The 23,975-nt window shown below is 42.3% G+C and overlaps 1 protein-coding gene across 4 annotated transcripts in view; it reads left to right on the forward strand.

Moving 5' to 3' along the window:
- ST6GAL2 (ST6 beta-galactoside alpha-2,6-sialyltransferase 2) overlaps positions 1-23,975 on the forward strand; it is a 149,065-nt gene that overhangs the window by 83,774 nt on the left and 41,316 nt on the right. For all 4 annotated transcript variants that reach the window (XM_066577525.1, XM_066577522.1, XM_066577536.1 and 1 more), the window contains one exon: positions 17,990-18,899. In XM_066577525.1, the coding sequence (XP_066433622.1) occupies positions 18,050-18,899 (850 nt within the window). In that variant the 5' untranslated portion in view covers positions 17,990-18,049. The remainder of the gene's footprint in view (positions 1-17,989; positions 18,900-23,975) is intronic.

Raw genomic sequence — 23,975 nt, forward strand, 5'->3', positions numbered from 1 at the left:
ACTCCATTAGGGATCCGTCTTTTGATTCCTCTTCCAAATCTAGATTCCTCTTCCACATTCTCCCGCTTCTGCAGATTAAACAACTATATGATATCTGTTGCGGTCCTGCGACATCTTTTTATCTTGACCACTCTCTACTTGAGAATTGACCTGTTTTTCTCAGATACCAGGGGATTGGGAGAAGTCATAAGGACCAAGATGTGACCCATTTCCTGGTCAGACCATGCCCCAATATCTTTGTAAGAGAAATTTCCTCATTGTCCTTCCTTCCCATGGAGACTTAATGAATACATTCTTTCATATCCAGAATATGAATCTAAACTGAAATCAATTGGAAACCTTTTTTTACTATTAATTCCACTTCAGTCCCCAATGTTTTCTCAGTATGGAATGCCCATAAAGCATAAATGAGAGGCTTGTTTATAAAATTCTGTTCTAGGGCTAAAAGAAAAAGAGAGGAGGAATTAAACCTCCTGACCTCTCAGATTAACATTATTGATTATTTAAATAAAGTTAATCCTGCGTCCCAAAGAACAGAAGAACTATTTAAATAGTGGGCTAAGCTTCAAAACCTTTTGGCTGTTAAACACGACATTACGTTCCGAAAAATAATTATGCAATTTTATGCTCATGATAACCATACTGCAGCATTATTGGCAAAACAACTTAAAAATATTAAAGCCACATCTGCAGCTAATTTTTGTCCTATTTCTTTACTGAATACTGATGTTAAGATTTGTGCTCAAATTCTTAGTAACAGACCTTTTACTATTCTTCCAATGCTGGTTGCTGCAGACCAAGTGGGATTTATTCCACAGAGACATGCTCCTGACGGAACCCGCCGCTTCCTGAATCTAATTAAAACCGCTGAGCTAGGTCATATACCTTCTTTATTACTATCCTTGAATGCAGAAAAGGCATTCGATTGGAATCATTGGGGCTATTTGGAGGCCACCTTAGAAAAATTTGGTTTCTCCAGGTCCAATTAAATCTGCAATTTTGTCACTGTACTCCGTGCCTTCTGCATGGGTTTTTACTTTTGGATGTATTTCCTCCCTATTTTTAATTTTAAACAGCACCCAGCCGGGAGGAGAATAAGCCGGCTGGAGGTGAGGTGATCTGGGGAGACTGCAGGAGACAGGAGAAGATTGGTGAGAAGAAGATGCAATAAGAAGACTGACGGGGGAGGAATAGGTAAGTATAGAATTTTTTTTTTCTAATGACAAAACCCCTTGAATCATATCAAAGAAATCTTAAATAATTTTCAAAAACCTTTTTTTTTCTTCGGCAGAAAAAATAGTAAAAACATAGGGATCCCTATCAAAAATTTTTTTTTCTACAAAACTCCAGTCCATTTGCAACAAATTTATCTGGAGAAGCTTGCATGCCAGAATACAATTTTTCAACTTTAGCTAAGCCCTACGATATAGGGGGTTTTAAGGCACCAGATGTCAAATGTTATTTTGCTGCACCAATTCTAGACCAAATGAAGAATTTTTGGGCACCCTCTCAATATAAAAAATGGACTTCGATCGAATCAACCACTTTTGGAGCTCTTTTGGTAGTCATCCAGGGCATTAAGTCTATGTTATTATCGCCCTATAGTAATACTTCTCCTCGTCTAAATCCCTGGTTACGATCTTGGTCTTTCCTCTATTATTTCTATTCTTAAGAATTTTGAATTTGGACCTTGGGAATCCAATAAAGAAAATTGGCGATTTTATATGAAAATGTTTCTTTATTAGAGGTTTCTACATAACTGTCAATTTCAGATTCCTAATAGCTTGTTTTTTGCCTTTTTACAAGTGCGACATGCTCTTCATTCTTTAACTGTTAATAAGCCTTTTTTTTAGCTGGGCTACTTCTATATTTTTTTCCCTGTCCACCAGAATGTCTAAAGGTATCTCCATTCTTCTATGACTACTTTTTCCTTGGCATTTCAAGCAAATCTTCACATATGCAATTGTGGGAGCAAGATATCAAACCCCTTTTTCCATTTAAAGATTGGAAAAAAAGATCGACACTGGGAGTCTTCACAAACATTTATTTTTACCTAACCCCCTACTAAACTTGCCAGGACGAATAACTCCATCCCTGAATTATTTTGGAAAGATTGTGGGCTTAAAGGGGTTGTCCCGAGGCAGCAAGTGGGTCTATACACTTCTGTATGGCCATAATAATGCACTTTGTAATGTACATTGTGCATTAATTATGAGCCATACAGAAGTTATAAAAAGTTTTTTACTTACCTGCTCCGTTGCTAGCGTCCTCGTCTCCATGGTGCCGACTAATTTTTGGCCTCCGATGGCCAAATTAGCCGCGCTTGCGCAGTCCGGGTCTTCAGCAGTCTTCTATGGAGCCGCTCGTGCCAGAGAGCGGCTCCGTGTAGCTCCGCCCCGTCACGTGCCGATTCCAGCCAATCAGGAGGCTGGAATCGGCAGTGGACCGCACAGAAGAGCTGCGGTCCACGAACACAGAGGATCCCGGCGGCCATCTTCAGCAGGTGAGTATGAAGACGCCGGACCGCCGGGATTCAGGTAAGCGCTGTGCGGGTGGTTTTTTTAACCCCTGCATCGGGGTTGTCTCGCGCCGAACGGGGGGGGGGGTTTAAAAAAAAAAAAAACCCGTTTCGGCGCGGGACATCTCCTTTAAGCATACTTATTTCCATATGTGGTGATGCTGTCCAGTTATCCACTCCTTTTGGGACATGATTTTCAATTTTGTTAAGTCTATAGCACATTGTTTTGTAGCCCCGGATCTGGTCGGGCTCTTTGCTTCCTACATACAGTTAAGCTTCCACCTTTTTATTCAGTTCTTATTACCCATATTTTTCTCACATCTCGCTTGGCATAGCTAAAAAATGGAAATCTTTTGAGGCACCTTCCCTTAGCGAGGTTATCAATTCCACTAATCTTGTGTAGTATTTAGAAGAGTTAAACTCTGATAGATATGTTACTAAAACCTCCACATTTTCTTTTTGGGCACCTCAGATAAACTATCTTGCCAGGAACCCTCCAAAGTCTCCTACCTCGACCATACTGCTCTTTTATTAGGGGTGTATTCCCAGCTCTGGATCCATAGGCCTTTTGGGATAATTTAACTGTTTTACTTTGATCTGCAGAAAACGTGCATAAAATACACTGTTCATGCATAGGCAAAAATGGATCAATACGCAGGGTATGCAGTTCCCGGCGCTGGTAAAACGCTGCGATGTTTGTGCAGCGTTCCACTGTATGGTCGTGTGAGCCAGCCTCACTGTCAGTAGTGGTGGACATTTCATCCTATTTTGTCTTAAAGGGGTTGTCCCGCGCCGAAACGTTTTTTGTTTTTTTTCAATAGCCCCCCGTTCGGCGCGAGACAAACCCGATGCAGGGATAAAAAAAAAAAAACGGGTAGTACTTACCCGAATCCCCGCGCTCCGGTGACTTCTTACTTACCTTGCGAAGATGGCCACCGGGATCTTCACCCACGGTGGACCGCAGGTCTTCTATGCGTTCCATTGCCGATTCCAGCCTCCTGATTGGCTGGAATCGGCACACGTGACGGGGCGGAGCTACGAGGAGCAGCTCTCCAGCACGAGCGCCCCATTCAACACAGAGAAGACCGGACTGCGCAAGCGCGTCTAATCGGGAGATTAGACGCTGAAAATTAGACGGCACCATGGAGACGAGGACGCTAGCAACGGAACAGGTAAGTGAATAACTTCTGTATGGCTCATATTTAATGCACAATGTACATTACAAAGTGCATTAATATGGCCATACAGAAGTGTATACCCCGACTTTGTTTCGAGGGACAACCCCTTTAATTGCAGTGCATACTCATTTCTTTTTTTGTGTTGTCTTGAAAAAGCCAATATGAATTATAAAGATAATAATATCTCCGTAGCCTTTACTGTAAACTGTAGAATAATTACTATCACAATAACCTGAGATAGCACCCAACTGCTTCGAAAAAATTTTCTGTGTATTTTCTACAGACCCTGACCAAAATTGTATATTACAGATTATTAATTTACCTGATGGCTGTTTTAACAAGAAATGCTTTGACACAGTGTTGTCCCTTAAGCACATTCAGATTTACCTTTTGACTTGTGTTACATAGAAATAAATCCTGTCTCAAGTCCTTTTTTAAACTTTATGGCCCAATGCCCACGGCCATATTTGCACTGCGAGATCTGAAACGAGCGTTCACAACCAGATCCCACAGCAAATACTTCCATAGACCTGCTAATCAAAACGCTTATCCATGTCTACAAGCGAAAATCAACTGCGATTTTTCCACTCACAAGGAAAAATCGCAGCATGTCCTATTCTAGAGCGAGGCTCGCATGAACAGCTTCCATTGCAGTCAATGGAAGTTTTCCATCCTGTTGCGAGTCACGGCGGATCCGCGTCACTGCCGGCGTGACTCTCCGCGCATGTACAGCAGTGCGCCAGTCAACACATCCGCAGAGCAGAGAGGAGAAGACAAGACAGGTACGCTGGCGTCAATGCTGGGGCACAGGGTCTGATTCCGCACGAGATTTTACCCCAGCCGTGGGCATTCTGCCTAACTCTAGCCCAAGCTCTGCCATGTTAATGGAGCTTACCAAAACCGTGCCAATGTTCTGCATGTCCCTTGACTGTACGGGCTATGAGTCAATCCTATTCTAAATGAAAATATTTCCTTACATATTTCCTTACGTAAGACGTCGTGAATGGAGGCAATGAAAGTCTATGGACTTAAATTCTTCCATGCACACCTGCATGTTGACACTGCGCATCGATACACAGGAGAAATTAATCGCAGATTGCTCTACTTCTCGGTGTATCAAACACAGCCCTTGTATGGGCTACGTATGAAACACTGGTGGTACGCAGGCATAGTGAAGGGGCAGCGTTTCGATACACATTTCTGCATTGAACAGAGCAGGGAATTTAAGGGGAGAAAAAATCGTGCATGTCCGTGACATCAGATTCCCGGGCATCTCTGCCGGCAGAGCGTATTGGGCTGCAATTTGTACAATACTGCAAAGAGACCGTGTAAATGAGCCCTTAGGCTCACATGCCCAGACTGAGCATGTCTGCATCTGTGAGTCTATACGTTTAGTTGGTATTATTGTACCTTGACGCCACTGGAAGCTAGGGGTTTCACAGGAGGAACGCCCCTCTCACACCCCTACCTCCCGATAGAGTGAACATAGAAAGGTCTTAGCAGCAGACTCTGCATAGATTTGTCCCTGTGCTGCAGCCTTAGCCTGAGGGTGACTATAGTTCTTAGGCTTACATTATTACCTGTAAAGGCTGCCATGTTAGCAGTGTAACATGGCAGGATTTCCATGTGATAATGTAAGGCTCAGGCTAAGGCCGCAGCACTGGGACAAATGTATGCATACGCTGCAGCCTCTGTGCTCCGTCCCGCCTACCATTTCTACCATGCAGTCTATGCAGCCGCACGCTCACCTCTCCTTGGTGTCCACCGACATGTGTCTCCTGGCCAGCGGCTGTGAGCTGTGTTCCGCCACCCGCATCACTGCTGTGTGATGGCCGTTCCCAGTGAAGCTGTCGGACTTCCTTTTGCCGACGCCGCGCACCGTTTGGACTATGAGGGCGCGTTGCCACTTCAGTGCTGTCGCCACCGGGTAAGCCACTTTCTCCCTGGGGTTTGCGCCTGCAGCGCCGACGCCCACTGTATGCTTTAGCTCTGAAGCTTTAGTGGGCTTGCAGGACCTGCAGGCCAACAGCCACTGCAGCCAATCAGCATCAGGGGGCATCACCCACTGTCAATCTTGACTCCACCAGGAATTCTTGGTGGCGTCAAGATACAATAATACCTGTTTAGTTTATGAGGCTTGTAGGAGCTGACAAATTCCCTTTAAATGATCAGCATGGGCAGACAGCACCATATGAAATTGACAGAGGAGCGGGCCACTTGCTGCTGGGACTTATCACTTGTTTACGGTGGTTCTGCTAATAATCCTTTCTGTTGTATATGTGAGAAAACTCAAAATCCAAATTTACTGTGCATTTAACCAATTAAGTGGTTGTTCCATTAGGACATATGGACCGTCCTCTTCTGCTAGTCAGATAAGACAGTTGCTACAAAAGGGCAGCTCCCACTCTGCATGACTTGTCACAGCTATCCCATCTTGCCTTAGCTCAAGTTAACAGCATTTAGAGAATTGCCTTACAGCAGACACATGGACCATAGAAAACAATAGTTTGAAGATAACTCATTGACCATATGGAAGAGTGTTCTAGTTATGTTCTGTGAAAGTGATCCCTACAGAACAGGAAGTGTCAGACTATTTTGAGACTGCTCAGTGTGAAAACTGTAGAATCTCAAGATTATTTTTAATATAGATAGCGACATTGAAAATCAAACAAACTTTTAGAAGAAATGTTGATGTTTTGTAGCAGAAAAACTTGAAAGAATGACGCATTGGATGACCCATTCCCTTTAATAACCACTTGTTTCCAAGCTGCTAATATGTGAGTGTGCAATATTCATGTAGCAGATGGTGAAAGAAGGGAACTTTGAAGTAGTTGCTTCATTTAAGCATAAGTGAAAAGACAAATATACACATACTTTGAGGTCTAATCATGAACAGCATGCAACAACCTCTGATGAAGTAATGTTAAACGAGAAACTGGCAGGATAATTGCAAGATACACATGATAGCATTTCTAAAGATCATCAATAACATCTGCTTTAAAATAATTGTTCTTAGGCAAAAAGTATTAAAAACATTGAAAAGCGCAATTGTTATGTAGTTGTGAGGCCACAAAACACTTCTTCATAGGGATTGTTTTTTATGAGACAACTCTCATTAATAAGTTGCAGGATAAAAAGTGTGTTCAATTTATTGTACGCGCCGTTACGGATACCAAATATGTGGGATTTACAACACTCTGGTCCGATGACGTCACAGAGGGAGATCGCTCCCTTTGTGAACACTTTACATGCCGCGACATACATAGATTGCGGCAGGGAAGGGGTTAACAGCCGGTTTCCCTGGTCCCGATGCACCCCCGCTGTTGCAGGGGGAGGTCAGCTATCGGTGACAACCTGCTCCTGCTGCCGAATAACGCAAGATCTCTTTTGAGGAGCCAGGACATTCAGTTATGCCCTGTGGCATTAAAGGGTTAAAGCTTGTACTAGAAGTGCTAGAGTACTAAAGTGGAATTTATACTCAATTAGGCTGTATTCACGTGCAGCGGTTGGAGTATGGTAATAACAGCATGTACTGTGAAGGCAGCATTCTTAGGATTAAGTCCCATCTTTATCTTAGTAAAGTGGTGTCTTGGATTAAGAGTTTAACTTGTTCTGTGAAGGAGCTCTTAACGCAAAACACTCGTAAGTCAAATCAATTTTTCCCATTGAAATGAATTGAAATGCCATTAATGCGTTCCGGACCTCCCCAAAGCCCTAACTACATTACGTGTAAAAAAAAAACCAAAAAAAAACCTCAATACTCACCTACCGCCGGCGTTCCAGTCCTCAAGCGGGTCTCTGTCGCTGCTGCAGCCTGTCATGTCATCCTGACAGAGCATTTATTCCTGGAAGCAGGGCTTGAAAACCCCGCCTCCAGCAAGCCAATGCTCTGATTGGTTAACCCAGCGCCGGCTTTCATTGGCTGACACCATGCTGGATTAACCAATCACAGCCATTCAATGCCATTGCGGGGACCAGAACATCGGTGGTAGGTAAGTATTAGACACCTCCCCCACCCCTACCCCCCGAGCCAGACCCCGTGTATAAGCTTGTGAGCTTCTTGACTTGCGAGCAGGCTCGTAACCCGAGTTTGTGCTCTTAAACTGGGGCGACCTCTGTGCTGCGGGTGAGAACCTTATTTTTCAACATTTTTACTACATGCTAATGTGTGACTGGCCAATGCTGCTCACATGGGCAGCACTGGTTAATCAAAGTAGGTGTAGTGTTAAACTAATGATGCAAATTAATGCACAGTGTGCATCAGGTAGTCAGAGGAGCTGCTGCGGCCATCTTTCTTTGTCCAGGATTGGAGGGTCACTTTAATAACAAAAGTTGCAGCTTGTTTCCAGTTCAAGTAAAAAAAGCAGCAACTATTCTAAAAATGCAAATCTACTGAAAATTGTGTACTGTTTTTTGGTCAATGTATACGTATACCGTTTAGCATTTTGTGTTAATTCACTCAACCTTGACATCTACATGAAAAGCATTGTGTCCGGATACATTTTGAGAGAAATATTTGCTGTGCAGCTGCCCATATAAATCCCTTACTTATTTCCTGCTAAAGATAAAGATTAGCGCATTCACTGGACTGTTAAGTGCTATTTAATTAAAGCAGATAAGCAAAGTCAATTGAGACCATAACACCAAAATAAAATGACCAAAAGTAGTTGAATATCCCTACAAGATGTATCATTATATGGTTAAATAAGCAATGCTAGATTTAACCAGAAATAAGTAAAAGTCCTGATATTCACACTTAATACATGCCAGGCTTATTAGAAAAGAAGTCCAGCTGTTTCCATTTTCCTCTTTCTATAAGAGGATTTAGATGAATGTATCTGTGTACCAGCTGTAAAGAGAATATTATCAGTAGGTGTCACAGATAAAGGTAGGCGGGACCATAATGCTAGAAAATGGATGTATTCACAGAATGGATTTTCTTCAGATATAGTAATACTAGATTTCATGGACTTTGAATAAAATCACAATCTCAACACATGAAAGGGTACAAAAAAAGTCCCCACATCTTCAGTGATGCAGTCCTAGGCCATCAGATAAGGTTTGAATCTTAATATAAATGCCGTTCATAGCTGTGACATAAATATTCCAGCAACAGAACATGGTGCAGTTTTTCACACATGCAGAGAACTCTTCAAAAACCCTTGGAATTCCGAGCATCCAAGAAAATGAATGTAAATGTGAAAACCTCAGTGTACTTGGCTATAGTCTGGCATCAAGCTCATGGGGTTTATACCTGTAATAAAGTATGAGTTTTTGGCATAATCATAACTTGGCTTTGGGACAGGGCTAAGATTTGGATTTGGAAATCACTTTACTGCTACAAGAGTCAAGTATTTTTACACAGAAGCTAGCTGTATAGACCGAAGGCTTGAGATATGCCTCTCAAATAAGTGGCACTGGACATGTCATCCAATGAAAACGCTTAAACTTTTTAAGTGACTTATAGCTTGTTTCAGCCATATTTTCTATTTCTTGCGTGATTTAACAACTTCAGGACACGGCCCTTTTTTTCTATTTCTGGTTCCTCCTCCTCACCTTCAAAAAATCATAACTCTTATTTTTCCATTGACGTAGCTATGGTCTTGTTTTTTGAGGATGAGTTGTATTTTTCAATGGTACTGTTTAACTTACCATAGAATGTACAAAAAACTTTTAAAAATTTCTTAGTGGAGTAAAATGAAGAAATAAATGCAATTTCGCCATCTCTGGGGGTCTTGTTACGTTGTACACACTGTGGCACAAAGGACATGATAACTTTATTCTGTGGCTCAGTCCAATTAGAATGATCCCAAATTTGTTCTTTTTTTTTTCCGTTTTTTACTGTACTACTTTAAAAAAAATAAAATCTTAAATGACGTTTTTTTATCTTTCCGTCGATGGTGTTGTGTGAGGTCTTGTTTGTTGCAGGATTAGCAGTGATTTTTATTTTTGCCATTTTTTTTTTACAATTTTGAAGTAACATTCAACTTTATGATGACTTTTTATTACACTTTTTTCTTGAAAACAGGGTGACCAAAAAAAGCACAGTTCTGGCATTGTGTATTTTTTTTTCTGACGACGTTCCCTGTGTGGGATAAATAATGCGTTATTTTGAGAAACCAGTCTTTTATGGATGTGGTGATACAAAAAATGTTTTGGGTCTTTGATTTTGATTTTTTTATTATAAATATGAGAAATGTTTTTTTTAATTATTTTTATGCTTTAATTTTTTACAATAACGTTTTTTTTCTATTTACTTTTATCTTCACAGTTTTTTTTTTTGCAATAGTTTGATTGCTTTTACTGCTTCGGTATTGCAGTATATGGTATTTCTGTAGGCATTCAATTAAAAGGAAGCTGTCAATTCCACACAGCACCATAAGCGAAGTTATGGTGCTGTTAGGGGACTTACCAGGGAGCCTAGTAATGTATTTTCCTGCGGTGTCCCCCTCTGCAATCAGCGCCTGACACAGAAATTTGACTCTTTTCAGAGTCACATGTACGCGCTCTCCTATACAAGTCTTTGGCAGAGTGCACACACAGGACTCTGAAAAGAGTCAGATTTTTGTGTCCTGCACTGACTTCAGAGGGCACACTACTGGTTAGCAGGGGCGGGTGAGATTAAAACGATACATCACCTGTAACCGCACCAAAACTTGTGTGACAGGTTCTCTTTAGGACGTGCCACGTGCCCAATTTGGGCATTTAAATGCTGCAGTCAGAATTGACAGTGATGAAGTGTTAAGAGCCCGCTCAGCGCAAACACTGATCTTTGCTATTGCACCAGGTATCAGCTGTCAAAGACAGCCAATGTCAGCTGTGTATGCAGCGGGCTTGGCTTCCCATCCTACTCCATGGGATGTACAAATACGTTCTTGGGCTGCTAAGGGATTAATGTACATTTTCCACCAGAGAGGTGGATCCTCTAAGCCACAATCTGTTTGGCTTGCCTATATTGGATTACAGAGTTTAAGGAATTTTCTGTTCTTAAGCCCCACAGGGTGGTATGGTCTTTCCAGGTTGGATTCTTGGTCACAGCAGAAGAGACACCAATTGGTAGTGGATGTGTACTAGTTAAGCACTTGTAGCAAAGAATGGAACATAGCCATGGGTCATCAGTGAAATAACAATTGGAATGTAGCAAGCAGAAGGATGAGAAAAAACCATAGTAAGATGACTACACCCACTCCCCCCCCCCCCCCTCATAATACAGTTATGTCTATGAAAACATTCAAAAATTATAGCTCTAGCAATTGTGGTGATGAAAAGACAAAACAAAAAATTGCTGGGTCATTAAGGTACAAAATAGGCCAGATACTAAGCTGTTAATGTGATGTGGCTTTGGATGTTAAGTCACTTTCTGGCATTGTGAGCAGAGCTATTTGACAGTTCTGTAGTCAATGATCACAAAATGAGGATCATCATTTAAACCTACCTCCGCACGCTATGTAGGAGTACACATTGGCCTCCAATCAGCTCACTGCTTTGGTTTATTGACTCGCATAGAAACAATTAAGTTGAAACCCAATTGATTGCTGTGGGTAAATGTCTGCAGTCATTATCATGCAGAAGGCTATTCATGTTTACATTTTAGCGGTTTTAAACACGCAGGCCATTTAGTTGTCTATGATGTTACAAATGTTAAATCAAAGTGCATTACAGTCAATCTGGAGTGAACAGCGGACGCCCTTATTTTCCCAGTAATAGCCACTTTCATGCACAACACTTCATTTATCTGTCGGGAGGATTTTTTTCAGCTTTCTTCTAATCCAAAACAAGTATACCATATAATGCATTTTTAGTATCCATCAGAAGAAGCTTTCAGGTGGGAGTTATGGGGAAAAGCTTGGTTTGACAGTATATTGGCAGCCGCACTCGCCCATTCTATTAGGATTTGTCAACTGTCCAGAGTTAATTGAGATGTATAAATTTCACTTGAGGGGCCTCAAGGTCACCCAGTCTAGATCCAGAGACGTGCAGATCATACGTGACAGTTGACAGTTTAGTCTACTTACAGTCTGCCAGCTCTTTTAATAAGCTAGTTAACTTTACAGTCATTGCCTGAAAATGTCTCTTTCTACACCTAATTTTATTTATGTTAGATTGCTGAGACGCAAAACAACCATTTGGAGCGGTTTTTATTACAAATTCCTGTGCGGAATTTACCTCCTCATTGAGGGTCCGCACAGAAATTCTCTGGCAAATCCTCCCCGTGTGAACACCACCTGAGGGTGCATTAACATGTAGCAGATTTGCTGCAAATTTGGCACAACTGAGACAATTTGCGCCAAATCCGCACGAAAATCTGCATTTGGTGTGGACTTTGATGTCGAATTGCTGTTGATTTTTTTTTTTTTCTGCTGCAGAGAATCCGCAGCAAATCCACCACATGTGAACATAGCTTTGAAAGCTCAGATGACCACGTGATTAAAGCCCAGGATAGGAATGTTACTCAATACAATGTGGGTGGTTAGTCTTAGGCCACTCTCACACAATCGCTTTTTACCATGATTACCGAGGTGTTTTGAATGCCGCAGTAATCGCGGTACAAGGCTTCCATTGATTTCAATGAGGCCTCGTAGACCTCCGCTCGATTGCGGTGTTTTCTAACACTGCGATTTTCAAGTGCTGTCTGCTTTATTTTGCCTGATGATGGGGTGCGATAAAACCTGCTGTTGGAGGCAGTAACCTGCGTCCGATAACGGTGGTAAAATTGTGGCGTTTTGCCGACGCTATGTGTGTGAGCGTCCTTACACTACAACAGTTATGAATCCATCTCCTTCAGTACTTGGCAATATTAAAAATGGTCCTTGTAAATATCAGAGTAAAATTTGATACCATAATATAGCAAGACCTTAAAATTGTAACACAGTAAAAAGCAGTCAACTGCGGACACAGCCCAATAAAGCGGTCTTACCCCAGAATAATAATACTGGCATACAGACATGAAAAAAGGCTTGAACTTGCCATTTTCCGATGCTCCCATTTAACCCCTTGAGTGGCAGGTTTCCTACCACCCTGTCGTGCCCACCAGGGCAGGTTTTTTAAAATGGTCTAATCATTGAATTTCAACTAGTTTTGCAGTTGCGTCTCAAGAGCCATAACTTTTTCATTTTTCCATTGACACGGCCATATGAGGGCTTGTTTTTTGCGGGACAAGTTGTGATTTTTTTAAACAGGGGGGAGGAAAAAAAGAAATGGGGAAAAAAGAAAAAAAGCGGCCATGTCATTAAGGGGTTAAATAATGCATTAACTTCCTTCTCTGGGTCATTACGACGCATGGATACCACATGTGTGATTGTATTTTTGATTTTTTACAAAGTAAAGGGAGACAAGTGTTTTTTTTATATTTTTTTTTAAATGTTTACTTTTTTTTTTTTTTACTTTTTTTTTTTTTTGTCCCTTTAGGGGACTTCCACAGGGACCCATCAGGACCCCTGATCACATTCCGGGGGTCCAATGGTGACAGCCCTTTACATGCTGCAGTGACAGCCCTTTACATGCTGCAGTCACATAGACTGCAGCATGTAAAGGGTTAACACAGCAGAGATCGGAGGTTTTCTCTGATCTCTGCTGTAAGAGCTAGTACCTAGCTGTCCTCTGACAGCTAACAACCAGCTCTCCCTGCCACAGAGACCATCGGCTTGCTTCTGACAAGCCGATGGTCTCTATGGCAACCTGTAAACAAAGCAGGACATTGCCGATATGTCAGCAATATCTTCTGCTGGTTTTTCAAAGCCCTTGCACTGCTCTGTGTGGGACTGTGCAGGCGGAGCACAATGTCACAGCTTGTGGCATTGTGCTCTGCAGCTCCCATAGTGATACATAGCCCGGAAATCTTCCGGGCTATGTTGCTATGAGCAGTGGAGCTCCTCCCCGGAAATTTTCCGGGCGTGCCACTCAAGGGGTTAAATGAATGGAGTGGCAGCCACTCCATTCATGGGAGGACTCTTGAAATCCTAGTTCTTAGGATCGGTGAGAGTCAAGCTAAGACAGTTTCAACCAATTTTAAAAAGCAGAGAAGACTTTGGTTTGGTTTATATCACTAGGTCATGTTGCATGGCCGGTTACTGAGTTGGATGTTGACTTTACGCAGGGATACCCAACTACTTTCAGTATAAGTCCACTTACCTTGGTTTACTGTCAGTTGAAGGTCTGAATTAAACACCAACCGCCAAGTAAAGATGTTGTCTTAACGTTTCACAAACTTTTTGGAACTATTTACACTCAGATTTATTATGGTTTTGTTAGTGGGAAAACCGTCATTTTTATCATTCACCAGCCCTTTGAAATAGAATAAAAACATCTGATTTTGTCAGGGGGTATCTTGTCATGTATTACATGATGACCATTCAGTCCTTGTAATAGGATACCTCTACACTAAGCAACTATTCAGATAAACACTCCGAAAACTTGCTGGAGCGTGTGTATGACAGTTGTTGGAAAGCTTTTACACAGAGTGCTTATTGTTGATTAGGGACAGCAGGTAGCTCTGTGATTAGCACTGTTGCCTTACAGCACTGGGGTCCTGGGTTCAGATCCCACCAAAGACAACATTTGTATGGCGTTTGTATGTTCTCCTTGTGTTTGCATGGGTTTCCTCCAGGTACTTTGGTCTCCCTCCACACTTCAAAAACATATAAATAGGTGAACATAGATTGTGAGCCCCAAATTGGACACAACCAAATATTAATTAGTACAAAGTACTGTGTAATATGCATGCATATACAAATAAAGGTAAGTGGTTCTCCAACATATGGTTCGTAAGGAAATCTCCATGCAAATTCATTTGCAAGTCATTCCAATATGTACAACTGGGATCTTACAGCAGACAACTTTTGATCAACCAGCAACAATTTTTTTAGGTGAGCTGAAACGAAATGACTAGCGACTAGTGAGTGAATTATCACTTGTCACCTTGTTGGTGGCCTGTTTACGTGGAATAACTGTCATTTGCATTCACTCTTTTGAGCGATTATTTGGATGATAGTCATCTTGTGTACAGACACCAATACCACACCAATGGTCTGCTATTCCAGCACATAGAGGGGGGTTCAGGTGGAAGACCCTGCTCTATGATGTCTATATGTACTAATAGTATATGCGGGTATATGAATAGGGGTTGCATTCCAAGAGTTATCATTTATTTTTTCCAGCTGTCGATGTAGCTGTATGAAGGCTTACTTTTCAATAGCACAATTTTCAGGCACCTCATTGATTAACTTTTATTATCTCTTTCTGAAGGGGAATGGCAAAGTAACAGCAAAGTCTGCTTTTTTTTTTTTTTTTGCATCTTAAATTTTGTACTGTTCACCGTACTGCTCAAATACCATGCTAGCTTTATTTTATCAGATGGTATGACTAGGGTGGTACCAAGGATATACAGTTTTTATATATAATTTTTTTTAATACCTTTTAATAATGTGATATTTTAATAGATTGGACTTTTAATTTTAATTATGTATTTTTTTGATTCAGTAACTCGGAAAAGGGGGGGTTAAGCTTTTTATTTTTGCAGAAATAAAAAAAAAAAACTATTGCTTGTTTTTACCTTTTTTTTTTTCGTCCTTCTATGGGACTTGAACTTGTGATTGCATGATCCCTTATACAGTACACTGCAATACTATGGTATTGCAGTATACTGTATTTAAAGGACTTAGTCACACAGGCGCATCAGTGCCGATGCGCCCCTTGTGACTGAGCCCTTACTCCAGGAAAAAGACGGCTGCATTTCAGGACGGACGACTCCCCGTAGCGCCGGAAGAAGGAACACATGATCGGCAATAAAGCCGGTCACATGTTCTTTCTTCCCTCGCTGCAGAGAGACGTCCGTCCTGAAGTGCGGCCATCTTCGGCCAAGTCCTAACAGGCATTCTATTAAGACATGCGAAAGCCACATCATAATAGGCAAACATTCATGGCAGCATGGTTTAAATGGTTAACAACTGCGATCAGAGTTACTGTTTCTCCATTGTAGGTGGGTGTCAGCTGTCAAACCTGCAATGTATGGAGCAGACTCGGCTCTCAAGTCCGCTCCTTACAATAACACCCAACACTGGGAACGGGTTTCTCACTAACTTAATTTGCTGCCAATGCCTGTTGTCCTGTGACATTTATCTCTAGTAACAGATAACCAGGCAAATGACAGAAAGTAAATGGTCTGATGACACATGCTGCTCGTAGAAGAGAGAGGGTAAGAGGAAGTAGCTGCAGATGGATAGAGAAGCAGAGACTCAGAAAGACATGCTGCTGGAGTTAATGGTGAGTGTGTTGCAGCAACTGAGATCCCATCTACACTGCTCAGTATTGCGGTACACTGTCCTCCAAAATGCTGTTATTTGTCTGGGTGTGTTACAAAGCATTATGGAGCAAAATCTGCAGTTTTCTCCTTCTTTAGTGTATTGTAGACATCACAGCAGCTAGTGCCCACCCACCAGCTGAGGGAAAACTGAAAATCAGAAACACTGCCTGCAGAGGGGGGAAACTGGTGATAAATGCCATATACCAGTTATGTAGTGGCTAAAAATAGTGTTGTCCCTTACGTACACACACAGGAGCTTATTCTGTAAAGTCATCTGAGAGTGTGGATACATGTTAAAGCTCTTTTTTTTCTTCTTTTTTATCCACACTTGCATATACAGTTTTCAGTCTTATGAATATAAGTCTTTTTCGATGACCGGAGCCCTGCATATTTAGTGATTATCTGGCCCTGTTTTGCTTTTTTTTGTGTATGTTAACAGCGTTTTTCGCTCATGCGAAAAAAAATGCAAGCAGATTCATTGATTTCTTGCCTGAATATGTATGTATAATACGTATTTACTATAGATGAGCGAGTATACTCGCTAAAGGCAATTGCTCGAGCGAGCATTGCCTTTAGCGAATATCTCCCCCGCACGAGACTGCAGGTTCGGGTGCCGGCAGCGGGCACGGAGCTGCGGGGGAGAGCGGGGAGGAACGGAGGGGAGATCTCTCTCTCCCTCTCTCCCCCTCCCTCCTGCTGACAGCCGCTACTCACCGCTCCCCCGCGCCGGCACCCGAACCTTCAGTCTCGAGCAGGGGAGATACTCGCTAAAGGCAATGCTCGCTCGAGCAATTGCCTTTAGCGAGTATACTCGCTCATCTCTAGTATTTACTTAATATTTGCATCCACCACTTGACTGTAGTAGCCTATTTAGGTTGTTAGTACAGACTATAATACGGAAGCATGGGCATCTATACATGAATTAATGCATGCGGAGTTGTTTTGCGGACCTTTTGGTCTGGAAAACAAATCGCTGCATGCTCCATTTTAGTGCGGTGCCGGCACGGACGGCTTCCATTGAAGTCAAGACAAGCCACAGATTCCGCGGGAAAGCAGGAGTTAAAAAAAAAACTCCTCTGCGCATGTGCAGCGGCGTGCCCGCCGGCCGCCACTTCCGTACACATCCGCAGTGAAAATGGGTAAGCAGTGTCCTCAGCCGCGGGCAGGGTTGCATTCTGCTGTGGGCTCCCGCATTCGGAATCCGATCCACCCGAGGACATTGGGCCTAAAGCACTACAGTTGGGGGCCCTGTTACAAATTTAGCATTGGGGCCCAGAAACTTCAAGTTACGCCTAATGTATTAATAAAATGTATACATCTAGTTCGTGCATCTAGTTTCTTGCTGTACTCATTGAAAGAAAAGTAAAAACAAATGCCTATAAATCAGTAGTCCGCTTTCCTCATAGACTTAAGGCTAAACAATATCCTATCTGACTCTCTTAACCCTTTCCAATCCACTGTCTGACCTCTGAAAACATTATGATTTAAGGCTGTACAGCTCCGATGTTGGAAGATGTCCGTCGGGGTTCTCTTACTGTATATTGCCAGCCCCTCTGCTGTCGAAGCCTATCTAACGTGTCACCTCATGCAGTACTGACTTTAGCCAGCAGATAGCGCCGTTGTATAACGGCAGAAAAAGAGTAAGCCCCCTAGAAAAACCAGGATACAAATTGGATTGGAAAGGGTTAATGGAAAGCAAAATCCCTGGATAAATTAGGTGTATCAATGCAATCTAATACCAATTAAGTGAGAAAACGATTCTTAAAAGAAAAGTGTCCAGAAACTGGTTTACATTCATTTAATGAATCGGCTACTCCTATTCCTTAGTAGGGCATCTGGAAGGTATCCTTTAATAGGATTAGTTTTGCGGTGGCCGCCTTGTACAGTAAGTACATTGATTCCCCGAGCACCTGTCACTCCAGTAGTTAAATGTCTGAAAAGCCGTGTTGATATTTCTGCATCCATTCTGAATACACTGCTTTATTCTCACAGGTCACAATTTAATTTTCAAGTTCAAATAAACGGAACAGAGGAGCCAAAGTAGATCAAGCCATGAAACCTAACCTAAAACAATGGAAACAACTCATGCTGTTTGGAATCTGCGCTTGGGGCTTATTGCTTCTGGTGATCTTCATCTACTTCACAGACAACAACTCAGTGGAACCAGTGCCAAGTGCGTTCTCTTATCTAGAGGATAAAAAACTCCTGCCTATACAAGGAAAGCAGAGGGCAATTATGGGGACTCTTCAAGACCAATCACTATTCTACGCCATTGATGAGAACAGTCTTATTAATGAGGACATTTTGAGCTCATTTAAATCCAACCCAGGTAGTCTTAAAACTATAGCCGATATAGAAAATTATTTTGAAAGTGAAGATGAGTTTATAATGTCAAAGAAAAAAAAAGCCCTTGTCCGTACAGACTCCAACCAGGCGGCCAGGTACCGCCCAAACTCACACATCCGGCATAGAAAAATCCGAAGGAATGTACGTCGCACAAAGCAACATATGCTCGAGGAGTCGGATGAGTGGAATGGCTTCTCTTCAACCATGTCCAAATCATTCCTTCAGAAGCTGTGGAAAGGCAACGTTTCATCCAAAATGCTGACGCCCCGTCTGCAGAAAGCGAGGAGAGAGTACCTTAGAGCAAACAAGCTTGGCGTAAGCTTCTCGGGAAAGCAGAACTCAAGGAAACTCAGCGCCCAAGAACTTCTCTGCATCCTAAAGAAGCGAGCTCATGTAAGAACATTGGATGGTAAAGAGGCCCCATTCTCAAATTTAGGATGGGAAAAGTACTTTCCCCAAATACCACTAAATAAACTGTATCCACAAGGGCTTTCGACATGTGCAGTTGTTTCTTCTGCTGGAGCTATACTGAACTCTTCACTAGGAGCAGAAATTGGTAAGTTCTTGCTAATCTTACTACCGGATGAAATGGGTAAATGGATTTAGTGCTGCTGAAACTAATTTGAAAATAGAAAATGTATAGTTTGTCAATTGCTTGAAACTTTCACATTGAAAATGCTGTTGGGTCAGACGGCAGCAGTAAGAGCGGAGTAGATTGATATAGACTTGTAGGAAGAAATTCTGTATATCTATAATTTATTCATTTAAATCCCTGCTCATTCTGGGCTTAGGAGTCCAGTGAGATGGTCAGCTTTCCCTGTGTGCATAGAAAGGTAGCTATCAATAAGTGATTAGAACTCAGAACAAGCTGGAATGTAAATGAATAATATACAAGTTACACTGAATCTATTCCTGCAAATGTATATATCAGTCTGCTCGGCTCCTGCTGCTCTATAATATGCTTCCGGCAGTTCAGACTGCGTGTTAAACATGAGGGTTTCCCTTAACGTTTCTCCTCATTTTCATAATGTTCAGAATTAAGGCCATCCTCACACAGGTGTTTTTGTACAATGGGGCTGCTCACACAAGCATCTTCAACGCTGCACTTTGACAGCGATGCGTCGCCTAATAAAATGAATACGCAGTGGTTTCAGCGCAGCAGAAAACGGGGCACAACTTGGTACCACATTTTTGACAACGCTAAGCGCAAGAGCTAGCTGCACTACCAAAAAAAAAAAAAACAATACTCGCCTAGCTGGCACCGTCCGGGTGCCTGCCGCTACTCTCCGGAGCTTCGGGAAGGTTTACAGGACCCTGCCTCCAGCAAGAGATTGCTCTGATTGGTTTATCAAGCGCTGGCTCAGCCAATAAGAGCCAGTGCTCAATGAACCAATCACAGCCATTCAATGATCTCATGCCATTCAAGCTCTGAGACCACACAGTGACTATCCATATGTGTAGTGGTCATGAAGTGGTTAATTAATGGGGTTTTCTAAAGAAAATTATTTTTATAATTAAATCCAGGCCATAAATAACCCTTTAAGGACATGGCCTATTCTGGGCTTAAGTATGCAATAATTTGGGGGGGATTTTCATCTTTTTTACTTTTCCTTCAACACGGCTGTATGAGGGCTTGTTCTTTGCATGTCGAGTTGTAGTTTTTATTGGTACCATTATTTGGGCATATATAAATGCATTGTATAACTTTTATTGCATTTTTTAGAGGGGAGGGATAAAAACCAATTCTGCCACAGTTTTTTGCAATTTTATTTACAGCATAAATACCATGATAATTTTTTTCTGTTTGCAAGATTACAAAAATACCAAAATTATATCTATTTTTTTCGCCTTTTGCACAATAAAAAAACCTTTTTTAGATTTTTTTTTTACATTCCTGCAATAAAGTCCCATAACTTATGTTCTGTGGCGTTAAGGGGTTAAACAGTTTTTGTATTTCCACCTCTTGCAAGAAAATATTTATATCCCCAGATATTCCAGCACTAATAGCACCACCTGCTGTTTCTATTACAGAGTCTTTCTATGTCCTGCTCTGTAATAGATGTTTTAGGCTAAACAACCTATTCAGTGTGGCTTATTTCCCTGATCTGCTGGACATGTGGAGAGTTTCCTGGTGTGGTGAATGGCTGCCTCTAAAGTTGCAGCATCTTCTCTGTTGTCACTATCTCACTCACTTCTCACTTGCTCACCATCATTTCTAACATCGGAGAAGACACAGCAACTTGAGAAGCAGCTGCTCATCACACCTGGTATCCCTCCTGCATATCCTGTAGGGCAGAGAAAGACTGAGCATGTGTGACCATCGTGGAACCATTACCAATGTGGACACAAACTAGAAACAGCTGGTGGCGCTATGCTAACATTAGTCCTGGAATATCCGGGGCTATAAACATTATTCTAATAAGTGTAAGTACAAAAAAGTGTTTAAAATTAAGCATAAACAATATTTTTGATGGGTGCTCCCTTTAAGCAAGTACAAGCAGAAAGAACTATGTGACCTGTTATGATTATTGGCTTCTTTGGGTTAATTTACACATCAGTCAGGTCACAGTTTTTCCAGTAATTATTCTAAAATTGTAGCAAAACACAATGATTTTGCCACAGTTCAAGAAAGATTGCGGCATGAAATAGCGACATGACCTCGAGGTATAAATAAGCATTTAGACAGTACATTCAAGATTGACAACACTTGCTCCATAAATGTGACTTTTTCCATTTTGTTGTCTTGTAGACGTTTTACAGTCATGAGGTTATATCAGTAAATATATAGTGTAGACATGAACCTGCATTGGCTCTCTGAGGTCAACTCTTAATTGCTTGTTCTGTATAAAAGCACTCTGAAGGGCAGATAAAACTGTAAATATGAAAGGAAATAGTATTTAATGCTTTCTTCTGTTGAGGATAGAAAAACCTTCTAAAAATAAATATCAATTTCTTGACCTATTTAGTACATAACGGGACCGAGGAGCTAGGAGGGAAATTGCTTACACAGCTCTAGCAAGTCCCCATCATGAAATTAGTTGCTGCAGAAATAGCTTCAGGGGCTGCTCTCCATGGGAATGCTCTTCAGTGTGTTGTACGCCAAATAAAATTCTATGCGTTCTTTACTCAATTTTTTATTAGATCCTCTCGCATGTCTTAATTTCTTATATTACGAAGAAGTATAAAAGGATCTAGATTTTAAGATGGCTTTTTAGTTCATCCCAGCTCATTTTTTGTGCTTTGAAAGCTTCCTGGGAAAATGGGTACAATGACCAGGTCATAAAAGGCTGGCAAATTCTCAAGAGGGACACACACTGCAAAACACAGAAGTCTAATCTACTTCCACTGTAAGGTCTTGGGACCTTAATTGTTTATACATGCACTTTTATTGGTTCCTGTTCACATCACCATCATGGCTTCCATTCATAGCAGAGTTATGACATCATTGATGAGTCCTTTTCAAAGTGATTCCAACGAATCATTGATGTATAACGTGGTCTATCAGGTTAATAATGTTGGTTTTGGTTTATGGCAAGCATAGCAATGCAGGGTGTATTATTCTTACCATCAGATCGGTACAGAAACCCATTAGAGACCAGCGCAGATTGAGCTGAGCGTTAATGGTACTTGTATCAAATTTGTTATATTTTTTCTTGATAAAAGTAGTTTCTTGTGTTTCCATCTAAATAAGTTCAACCACCAAGCAATGTAAAGCTTTGGGATCCAAGAGGACAGGAAGGGCAACTTGCCATAGCAAAGAGACTCAGGCATTCTACAAGCCCTTAAGGCCTCATGTCCACGGGCAGAAGAAGAATTAAAATCCGTAGCGGATTTTAACTCTTCTCCTGCCCGCGGATCCGCATCCCATAGGGATGCATTGACCACCTGCGGGTAGATAAATACCCGCGGATGGTCAATAGAAGTGATTTTTAAAAAAATGGAGCATGAAAAAATCTGGACCATGCTCCATTTTCGTGCGGGTCTCCCGCGGGGACGGCTCCCGCGGGCTTCTATTGAAGCCTATGGAAGCCATCCGGATCCGCGGGAGACCAAAATAGGAATTTACTCACCTGCTCCGGATCTTCCCTTCGCCGCGGCTTCATCTTCTCTCCGTCGCGGCCGGATCTTTTTTCTTCGGGCCGGCGCATGCGCGGGGCACGTAACCGACGTGCCCTGCGCATCCGCCAAGCCGAAGAAAGAAGATCCAGTCGCGACGGTGAGAAGATGAAGCCGCGGCGAAGGGAAGATCCGGAGCGGGCGAGAGGTAAGTTTATTCTTATTTTTATGCCTCATGTCCGCGGGGCAGGAGGGACCCGCTACGGATTCTACATGGAGAATCCGTAGCGGGCCTGATTTTCCCCGTGGACATGAGGCCTAAGGCCTCATGCCTACGGCCGGGTCAGATTCTGCCTGCGAAATCTCACAGGCAGAATCCGACCCAGAGCCCCTGACAGACCCTATAGTCACCTCGCCGGATCCGCAGCTAGAGTCCCTGCCAGCGCATGATGCAGCGGCGCCAGGCGGTGATGCGATTTCCCGCGATGCTTCCTCTGTGCTTACAGCGCAGAGTATTGCGGGACGGACAGCTTCTATTGACTGCAATGGATGCCGTCCGCACGATTTTCCACGATGAGTAGAACATGCTGGGATTCTCCCCCGCGAGCGGAAAATCGCAGTTGACTTCCACTGGCAGGGGAAAATCTGTTAACATAGCATGTTTATGGACAGCTATTGCTGCAGGATTTGCTGCGTGTGTGTGACTGCGAATCCTGCAGCGATTATCCGTCCGTGAGCATTCGGCCTTAACGTCTCTAAACTGAAATTTTCCCTTCATTTTGTTTCCAAATATTTGTCTCATCATATGAAAAGTAATATTTTAAAGAAAAGCTGTGAGAAAAAAGTATACACTGTGTTGTGCCTAGGACAGAGCGTGATAGAGTGGTGCAAATGGACAAAGGAACAATGCCTCTACCTATTGGAAGGCAGCATTCCTGCAAGTCCATGTCAGACTTTTCAAACAAGACTTATAAAAATATATATAATGAATAGAAGCCAAAGGCAGAATGCACATGGGTGGGTCAGATTCGACATGTGGAATCCCGCAGCAGAATCATACCCTGCCCGCAGGCGGCATCCGTGCGTACCTTTTTGTTTCTTCTTTTCTTTTGTACTGCGGATGGTCCACATGGCAAGCCATCGGACATGCACAGTACAGAATTTTCTTTAAAACCGCCTGCTTTTTCCTATGTCTTCGACTAGCTATGACATGGAATCGGCGACCCTTCTGCAATGTCATTGCGCAAAGGCCGTGGATCGGTTGGCTTCTGATTGAAGTCAATGTAAGCTGCCCATGCAGAATCCACGCTTAAATGGGACATGCTGCGATTTTCCCTCCATGAGTGGAAAATCTCAACTGATTTCCGCTTGTGGACATGGAAAAGCGATTCTTGCATAGCATGTCTACGGGCAGTATTTGCTGAAGAATCCGAAGGTGGACGCCCGCTCCGGATTCCGCAATGCAAATACGCCTGTGTGCATTGGGCCTAAGGCAGAGTCTTCTCCAGAAGGAAAAGCTAACCATACACAGACAGCTGTTTCAGGGTGATTGCCCCTCATCACTGTGCTGTAGGTT

The sequence above is a fragment of the Eleutherodactylus coqui genome, chromosome 1 (assembly GCF_035609145.1).
Source record: "Eleutherodactylus coqui strain aEleCoq1 chromosome 1, aEleCoq1.hap1, whole genome shotgun sequence".
NCBI classification, from domain to species: domain Eukaryota; kingdom Metazoa; phylum Chordata; class Amphibia; order Anura; family Eleutherodactylidae; genus Eleutherodactylus; species Eleutherodactylus coqui.